The sequence below is a fragment of the Calypte anna genome, chromosome 5A (genome assembly GCF_003957555.1).
Source record: "Calypte anna isolate BGI_N300 chromosome 5A, bCalAnn1_v1.p, whole genome shotgun sequence".
In the NCBI taxonomy this organism is placed as follows: domain Eukaryota; kingdom Metazoa; phylum Chordata; class Aves; order Apodiformes; family Trochilidae; genus Calypte; species Calypte anna.
Window position 1 is genome coordinate 40,863,153 of NC_044251.1, and position 9,873 is coordinate 40,873,025.

At 43.1% G+C, this 9,873-nt stretch overlaps 1 protein-coding gene across 1 annotated transcript in view; it reads left to right on the forward strand.

The window, feature by feature from the left end:
* The window catches only part of DDHD1 (DDHD domain containing 1), a 72,112-nt gene extending 62,608 nt beyond the window's left edge, over window positions 1–9,504 (forward strand). Inside the window, 4 exon segments of the mRNA XM_030452456.1 lie at window positions 1,133–1,282; window positions 3,040–3,292; window positions 4,516–4,698; window positions 8,427–9,504. Of these exon segments, the coding sequence (XP_030308316.1) occupies window positions 1,133–1,282; window positions 3,040–3,292; window positions 4,516–4,698; window positions 8,427–8,608 (768 nt within the window). The 3' untranslated portion in view covers window positions 8,609–9,504.
* Window positions 9,505–9,873: the final 369 nt, after the last annotated feature.

A 9,873-nucleotide genomic window follows, 5' to 3' on the forward strand; every position in this document is an offset into this window, starting at 1 on the left:
GGGCCCTCTGCAGGTCCCAACCCCCCTGCAGTATCAGGGACACCCTCACCTAGATCAGGTTGCTCAGAGCCTCCTCAAGCCTCACCTTGAATATCTCCAGGGATGAGACCTCAACCCCCTCCCTGGGCACCCTGTGCCATTGTGCCACTGCCCTCAGGGGACACAACTTGTTCCTCACATCCAATCTAAAGCTGCTCTTCTCTAATTTAAATCCGTTTTCCCTCATCCTATCCCTCCAGACCCTTGCACACAGTCCCTCTCCAGCCTCAGATACTGGAAGGTAAAAACATCCCTGCTTCTCCTCCCCATCCCACTTTGCATTCCCATGCCATGAGCAGGTTGTTTCTAGGAGCTGTCACACTTCTTGCAGCAGCATTTGGGAGGTGGTAGGAAAGAGTTGTGGTAGGAACACTAAAAAGAACAAGGAGGAGATTGTTAGTGGCCAGGGAAGAAGGTGAATAATCATCACAGTAATTTTGGAGCTTCTTAAATGGCTTGGTTTGAGTCATGGAGTACTTGGTGTGGGTAAGATTAAGGGGCTGTGGTAAACTTCAGGAAGTTTCACAAGAAATCAGACTTCAGTCTTGTGAAATCATCACCATTCCTTAGTGTCTTCCAAATTCTTCTCACTCCAGCATTTCCAATCTTGGTAGATTTCTTTCATCTGAAATATCTAGACTGGAGCTGAGGAAGAAGTTCTTCAGCAGGAGGGTGCTGAGACTCTGGAACAGATTGCCCAGAGAAGCTGTGGCTGCCCCCTCCCTGGAGGTGTTCAAGGCCAGGTTGGATGAGGCTTGGAGCATCCTTGAGAGGTGTCCCTGCCCATGGCAGGGAGGTTGGAGGAGATGATCTCTAAGGTCCCTTCCAACCTCAGTCATTCTATGATCTGACTTGTTTTTCACTTTTCCAACTATGTAGCACCAAAAGATATAAATCTTCTCACAGCAGAGGGAAACAGGAAACTTCACCTTCCTCTTGCAATATGGATGTTATAGCAAGTCAAAATGGGGAAGACCACTTAAACTGGACAAGTCTCTCACTTGAAACTGAGAAATCTGGAGGGAAAAGAGATCCAGCCATACTGAAAAGCATTCTTTTCATCCTTATTAATGTGGATTAACTCTCTCCTTAGGTTGAGAATTTCTTCTGTATGGGATCTCCACTTGCAGTCTTCTTGGCACTGCGTGGCATCCGCCCAGGCAACAGTGGGAGTCAAGACCACATTCTGCCCAGGACAATTTGTAATCGTTTACTGAATATTTTTCATCCAACAGATCCAGTGGTGAGTTTTAATTGCAGTTACAAGCTTTTACCTGGATTATTTTTAAGCATCAGCTGGGTGATGATGTGGGATCCTCAAAGCGTGAGCATGTTATAGCATGGGGGTGTTTGTTGCTGAGTATTGTGCAATGTCTTGGGTTTTATAACTGTAGAGTAACAGTTTTTACAAATAATTGCCTTAAGTATTGTGTACTTTTCATGTTAATAAGCATAAGATTCAAGATTACTCTGCTTTTTTTTTTTTTTTTTGCTAATAATCCTTCTCAGTCAAGCTCTAACTTGTGTTTAGCTTGTTGACTTCCATTAAGCATAATTTGTCCACACTTACTACTGCTGTTACAAAAGGCTTCACAAGCAGTTTACAAGACACTATAGAAAACAAAAGCTTTTCTTTTTTTCCCTTTAAGAGGTTCAGGATAACAGATGGTTAGAGGGGTGGGATGGTGTGGTGTGAGTGTAGCTTCACCCTGTCCTTACCCTCGTGTAGGCAGCCTGTGTTTGCTGTTACCAAAGGGCATTTGATCTCATCACCTTGGCAACTTCTCTGATTTAAGCCTGATTTGGGATTTCATGCTTACTATAGAGTAGTAATTTGGGAGGATGTTTTGTGTTTAAACTCTACCTGAACCTGTGTATCTTCAAGCATCAATCCAAACTTGCTGGTCCTGCTCATCTCAAGGTCTTGTTCAGCTCCAGCTACTCCAAAACCAGAGTTTAACTGGAACATCTTAGGAAGATTGGCCAGGCTGCAATCTGCAGATATTAATTTGACTTAATTTTAAGATGAAGAAGTGCAGGATGCTTTTCTCCATCTAAGTGAACAAAGAGAAGTAAAGAATCAACAGAAATACTCCTTTTTTTTATTTTAAATAAGCACATCACACACTGTGTCCAGTTCTGGGCCCCTCAGTTTAGGAAGGATATCGAGGTCCTGGAGCAGGTCCAGAGAAGAGCAAGGAGGCTGTGAAGGGATCCAGCACAAGTGCTGTGAGGAAGGGCTGAGGGAGCTGGGGGTGTTGAGGCTGGAGAAGAGGAGGCTGAGGGGAGACCTCATCACTCTCTCCAACTCCCTGAAAGGAGGTTGGAGCCAGGGGGGGGTTGGGCTCTTTTCCCAGGCAACTCTCAGCAAGACAAGAGGGCAGGGTCTCAAGTTGTGCCAGGGGAGGTTTAGGTTGGAGATGAGAAAGAATTTCTTTCTGGAGAGGGTGATCAGGCATTGGAATGGGCTGCCCAGGGAAGTAGTGGATTCTCCGTGTCTGGAGATCTTTCCAAAGAGCCTGGATGTGGCACTGAGTGCCATGGGCTGGGAACTGCAGTGGGAGTGGATCAAGGGTTGGACTTGATGATCTCTGAGGTCCCTTCCAACCCAGCCAATTCTATGATTCTATGATCAAGTCTTGGTTTGCACAGGGATCATCAAACAAAATGTTTGCATTGCCAGATTCCCTCTACCTTGTGTTGTGCAGAATCAGTTTAACTGTACAGAAAGTTTGTACAAACATCTGTTAACAGTGACTTGTGTGTTGGAAACAAAAATATGGAGTAGGAGTGTTGCAGAGAAATGTCCAAATATGAGTGCACACACAAGTGAACCAGAACATAAACCCACTGTTCTGTCACTGTCTGGGCTTCAGTCATTACAAATATTTTGGATTTGAGGTTGGAGATGACGGGGTGTGGGAAGGGAATGTGATTATTTATGGGGTTTTTTTTTAAGCCTTGACACTGAGGATCCTCTTTTCCAAATCACTCTCACAGGCCTATAGACTAGAACCTTTAATTCTGAAACACTACAGCAATATTTCACCTGTCCAGATCCACTGGTACAACACTGCAAACCCTCTACCTTACGAGCACATGAAGCCAAGTTTTCTTAACCCAACAAAAGAACCTACCTCAGTTACTGATAGTGAAAGTGCTTCAGCTGCACCAAGCCCAACTACGTCACCAGTCATGGTTCGACGCCACTACGGGGAGTCCATAACAAACATAGGCAAAGCAAGTATATTAGGTAAGTGGTATTTATGGCCTCTTTTTAATTATATTTTTTTAAAAGAACCTTTGTAGAGCTTTGCTGGTTGTGGTGCAACCATAAGTGAGCTGTTTCAGTTTGTTCTGTATAGGTATATAGCTTGTTTTATTCCCAACTGATCCTTATTTTGAAGAAAAGAGTTTATGGATGCTGGATTCAAGGCTTCCAGGGAGAGGATGTGGGTTAGGGAGTTGATGCTATTACTGACTTATTGTTGTCTGCCTTATTGAAGTAACATGGTGATTTAAGAGTTTCTACTTCATGGGGGGGAGAAAAAAAGGAAATTAAAACTTGTTTTATGACTACGTTTCCTACTGTTGGCAAATAGGAGAAAAATCACTCCATCCTATTACATTTAACTCGTGATTTTACAATAGGAAATTCAGGCTGTTTTAATATGAAGTCTTTCCCCTTTTGGCTTTCTGTTTCAAAATAAGCCCTGGTTTAACTGAGCTTAAATTCCCTTACCCTGGAGCTTATATTTGAGCATGCACTTGCAGTTTTTGTTGACTCAAGGCTTTTCTTTAACTCTCCATGTGGGACTTTTCAAGAAGCCTCGTGTGACCGAGTGCCAGGACTCATCCCAATCAAATAAGTAAAGTATATAAAAGCAGTTTAGTCCCTAAAGCAGAATTACACAGCAGGGTTACTATAGTAACTTTAATGTCATGCCCATAAGGTGGCAGCAAAGGCAGGAGAAAACATCACAAAGATCTTCACTTTTACACCCCTCTTCCCAAGCAACCAAAACAGTGATTTTAAAGGATGATAGAGCATTTCTAGGTCTTTTTAGGAGCAGTGCCTTAAATAACCCGATGGGATTTTTTCCTCCTGAAGGTGCTAACATTCTTATAAAGCATTTTTGTCTTAAACTTAGACTTTTTATAAAAGAGGAATCACAGCCTATCTGTAAAAGTACCACGATTTCCTGCTGCAGAAGTGTTCTCGTGTCTTTCTGTTCTCCCTAATTTCCAAATGACAGCCCTTGCTTGGAAGCTGGATTAATCTCCTGGTAAGCAGGGCACACTTAGGTGAGACTGAGCTGTTCCCACCCTAGAGAAGCATGAACAGTGTTTTCCTTCATCTGTCACTCAGCTCTAACTGATGGGTGTGACCCTGACTTGAATTTGCGGTTTGATTTTGCTGCCCTTGTGCTTCTTGTTTGTTTCTTCTGTTGTTTTTTTTTTTTTTCCTGAATGCAGGAGCTGCAAGTATTGGGAAGGGCCTCGGTGGAATGCTTTTTTCCAGGTTTGGTAGATCCAGTACAACCACCCCCCAGAGCCCAGAAACAGGAAAAGATGGAGGTGACGGGGAGGACAAGAAGGCCACCACGGTGGGGACACCACCTCTGCCACACAGCGGCTCAGGATTTCTGGAACCCATAGGTTAGTGAAGAGGAGAGACTGAGGTTACACATCAGGAAAAAGTCCTTTGGTGTGAGGGTGCTAAGCCCCTGTCCCAGGTTTCATCAAAGAACTCACATCAAAGGTTTTTGGGTTTTTTTGCAAGGGCATGGAGTGAAACAATGAGGGGGAACAGTTTCAAACTGAAAGAGGGGAGATTGAGGTCAGATGTGAGGGAGAAACTCCTTGGTGTGAGGGTGCTGAGCCCCTGTGCCAGGTTTCCCAGAGAAGCTGTGGCTGCCCCATCCCTGGCAGTGTCTCAGCCCAGGTTGGATGGGGCTTGGAGCAACCTGGGCTGGTGGGAGGTGTCCCTGACCATGGCAGGGGGATGAAACCAGATGAACTTGAAGATCCCTTCCAACCCAAACCATTCTATGAGTCTGCCTTACAAACCCCATGGAAACAAGACATATAGTGAGGAAACAAGACCTGTGTGTTGTGGGAAGCTGGAGGTTCTGGAACAGTATGTGCCCTTATTCAATTCTGTTGCCTTGTTTTACAGTCATAAATATTGAATATTTAGCATCTCGGGTAGTTGTAGGACTAAGGGGAATGGATTAAAACTAGAAGTGGGAGGTAGATTCAGATTAGACATTAAGAAAAGGTTCTTCACCATGAGGGTGGTGAAGGAACAGGTTGCCCATGGAGGTGGTCAAAGCCCAATCCCTGGAAGTTTTTAAGGCCAAGTTGAATGGGGCTTGGAGCAACCTGATCCATTGAGAGGTGTCCCTGGCCATGCAGGGGCTTGGAACTGGGTGAGCTTTAAGGTCCTTTCCATCCCTGCCAATTCTGTGAATCCATTCCTGATTTTTGAATCTCTTAGACAGTCCAAGGAGTGACTTTGTGTTCTCTTTTTTTATCCTTTTTTCTTTTTAAGTGTACATACTGTACGCTTTATGTGTACAGTTACATACACACCACATCTATATGTACACACATACACACGTGTGAGTTTTGGCTAATGAGATCAGCATATTAGAAGTTTCTAGACTCCCAGTAGAAAAAGCAAGATAACCACTGCAGAGAATCTCATTCACCTTTTACCATAAAATGGATTTATTAGATCTCCCTGTACATTTGCAGTTCTGATGCAATCTGAATTTAAAGCCATGTATGACTGGAAACAGAAGCTGCCCTTGTCCTCATCTGAACTGCCCAGAACACAAAGTGGAATTTTAGCAGCTGGTTTTCTTTCTCTCTTTTTTTTTTTTTTTTTTTTTAAATATAAGTACTTTCTTTATAGAAATTCCTGCTTAGTTTTCTTCCTGAACTTTTCACTGGCACTGTTGCCAGGCGTTGCTCAGAAATTCACACTTGATTTTCTTTCTAAACTTCTCATTGGCACTGCTGGCAGGCAGGGGTGGCTTTTTGTTGGTTTTTTTCTTTTTTTGCAACTGAAGGAGTCCCAAGTATGTTGTATCTTGTGATAGCATTCACGTGATCCATTGCTGTCCATCCATCGCTCTGAATTTCAGGAGATAACCTGTCTGAGCCAGTATCTGAGGACTGAGACTTTGTTTTAAACTTGAGGGACTTTATTTAAACTTGAGGAAAGCAGAGTGGCACAAGGCTGAATATTGTGGAGCTGCCAACGAGGTCCTTTCAGGGAAGGTTGGCACGTCAAGGGCTTTCTGTACCATTCCTGCATCCCTCCCTGCTGAAAGCCCATCCCTGCTCCATAGAAGGAGAATGTGGAGCAGAGGCCAGCAAGGCTGGAGAGCTGAATGATGCAATCCCCCACCAAAGGATTTGCTTCTGAGAGGGCAGGCACTGGGGTTTGGCTGCCTCCCAAGTTCCTGTAACCTCCTCTCCTCAGAGGGAGACAGAGTCAGTCAGGGCGTCCTTCCTGCAGGCTGACTGGGGGTTTGTTGGGTTTTTTTTTCTTTTGGAATATATGTCTTAGTGGGAAGTGACTGTGGTTGTTTCCTGGTATTCCAAGATTCTGACTCCTTCTGCTTGCAGAGTGGTTTTAAGGCTCCTGTGAAAAGAAGAATTCACATTGGTTCCCTCGAGTGCCACCCTGCCACTTTCACCCTCCCTTGGAGCCAGCTATTCAAATTCCTTGAAACTGGCTTTGATAAATGGTTGCATTTTTTACTCAATATGGGGTTTTGGCTTTTGTAGCAGGTTTGGTTTTTTTTTGCCTTGTCCTTTTTCTTCTGTTGCTCCTTGTAGAAGTTTTCTAACCACTGAAGTGCCTTTAACAATAGGTTTGCCATTGGCCCTCTTAAACATGCAGTGACAATTGCTTTGGATCTGGTATTAATCAATCCCATCCCATTGAAATGGAAGGATAACTGCTGAAATAGATTTGGAAGAATCTGGAAATGAAAAGGGATAGCACTGTGTAGGGACAACAGGCTTTCAGAAAAGGACTTAGAATATTGGGTGGAGTCTCCTTGGGTAGCCACTAAAGATGCAAAAAGTCCATTTATTTCAGAAAGTTCTGAGCATCCACATCCTGCAAGTTAATGTTTCCCTCTGGAGCCTCAATATTTGGTGGCTACTTCTGTGTGCAGCTATCTTAAGGAGGACAAATAATTGTATTTATATAGTTACTATAAGGAAAACAGCTGGACTTAAAAATGCCAGCTTTCTCCAAGCTGAAGGTTTAGTTTTCATAGAATCATAGAATCATAGAATTGGCTGGGTTGGAAGGGACCTCAGAGATCATCAAGTCCAACCCTTGATCCACTCCCACTGCAGTTCCCAGCCCATGGCACTCAGTGCCACATCCAGGCTCTTTGGAAAGATCTCCAGACACGGAGAATCCACTACTTCCCTGGGCAGCCCATTCCAATGCCTGATCACCCTCTCCAGAAAGAAATTCTTTCTAATATCTAACCTAAACTTCCCCTGGCACAACTTAAGACCGTGCCCTCTTGTCTTGTTGAAAGTCATCTGGCAAAAGAGACCAACGTCCACCCGGTTACAACCTCCTTTCAGGGAGTTGTAGACAGCAATGAGGTCTCCCCTGAGCCTCCTCTTCTTTAGGCTGAACAGCCCCAGCTCTCAGCCTCTCCTCATAGGGTCTGTGCTCGAGTCCCTTCACCAGCCTGGTTGCCCTCCTTTGGACCTGCTCCAGCACCTCAATCTCCTTCCTGAGCTGAGGGGCCCAGAACTGGACACAGGACTCAAGCTGTGGCCTCACCAGGGCTGAGTACAGGGGCAGAATCCCTTCCCTGGACCTGCTGGCCACGCTGTTCCTGAGCCAGCCCAGGATGCCATTGGCCTTCTTGGCCACCTGGGCACACTGCTGGCTCCTGTTCAGCTTCCTGGCAATCCAGACTCCCAGGTCCCTTTCTGCCACTCTGTGCCCAGCCTGGTGCTCCCCATGGGGTTGTTGTGGCCAAAGTGCAGGACCCGGCACTTGGCCGTGTTGAACCTCATCCCAATGGGATCATCCCAACTCTCCAGTCTGTCCAGGACTCCTTTTTGTTTCTTTTCCCCTTAACTAAGCAACATGGTTAGGTCAGGTTTGTGCTAAATGCACATAAAATGCATAAAAATTAATGTAGATGTTATTAAAAATGACAGTTGACTTCAATATTAAATGTAAAACCAGTGATATTGCTTGCATTTGATGCACAGCAAGTAGAATCTGGACTCAAAACTGATGGAAAAACCCACCAATATTTTTTTTTTTCTGCTGACACACAGTTCTAAGAAGTTTTGTGTTTTGTTTTGTTTTTTTCTTCTTCCATTTTTAGTGGAACTGGAGCACAGGATTGATTTTGAGCTCAGGGAAGGCCTGGTGGAGAGCAGATACTGGTCTGCAGTCACATCACACACTGCCTACTGGTCCTCGCTGGATATTGCTCTTTTCCTTCTGACCTTCATGTACAAACATGACCAGGAAGATGGTGACAAATCCAATTTAGACACTATATGAATTTTTGTCTGGGGATGGGAAAGGAAATGTTGAAGCAAATGGCACAAACCAGATGTTTCACTGTTGAGCTGCAGTATCCATGGCATGGAGGTTTCAGGTTTAAGTGCATGTTTGGATTTTTATTTTTATTTTTTTTTTCCTATTTCTAAAGAGCAAAAATGATTTGTATTTGAAAGCACTTTACAGTTTTAAACATTTTGCAGTGCTGAATCAGACCTGAAATGATTCCAAATTCTTGGTACTTTTGACTGTCTGAAGAGCCAATCCACCACGTAGCATCCTGTGAGCAGGGTTGTGCAGTGTGCCTGGGTGACATTCTTGTTAATGACCATAATTGCTGTTCAGTTCATGAAAATATAAAATATTAGTTGATTAAAAAACAAACAAACAAACAAACCCAAACAAAAAAAAGCTAAATTAATTGCCATTAACAAAAATATATGTTAGATACAAACCTAAAACTGCCATGTTCTGATGTTTTCTGTATCAGTAAATAACAAATGCTGGTGTCATTTTTCTAGGACTCTCTTCAGCCCCACATCCAATTATCCACAGTAACATAGAAAGAACCATTCTGACTGCTGGCTTCTGAGGGCATATTGTATGTGACCCATTTAGAAACTAATGCTGAAAAAAAGCATGAAGCAAATATCTGAAATACTGTAATTATAATTTATTATTCTCTCTAATTGTTTCATTTTATCCCAGTGTATAAAACATTACTTTTTTACTGGTTTCTTTTGACATAATTTAAGAACCACATTTATTTTCTACAGTGTGAAGACTTTTTCTCAGAAATACATATCTTTGTACTACTATTCAAATGAATATATGGACACTGTGGCACACTTTAAGTATTTTTTCATTAAAAATAAATATTTGTGGTTTCACACAAATTACATCAGTCACATTCTTCTCAAAGGTAAGTAACTACCTTTGGTTTTTAGGTCCTAAATATTTCTCAGGCATCTGATGGTCTTGACCTCACATTAAACTTGGTTTGCAGAGGATCCAGCTGTCCTTTGCTTACAATTTTTAAATGTATATGTCTATACATATCAAAATGTATATTTTTACCCAAAGATCCTGTCAAGAGGAAAGAGAGCAGCATAAAACAAACCTGATGAGGCCTGAGAATACCAGAGCTTAGATTAGGTTTGTATCTGAAACTAATTCAGCAGCAGTCAAGAGAGAAATGTTGTGATGAAAGGAAATAATCCCCAAATGAAACACTAAAAGGTCATTGCTGGGATTTTAAAACAATG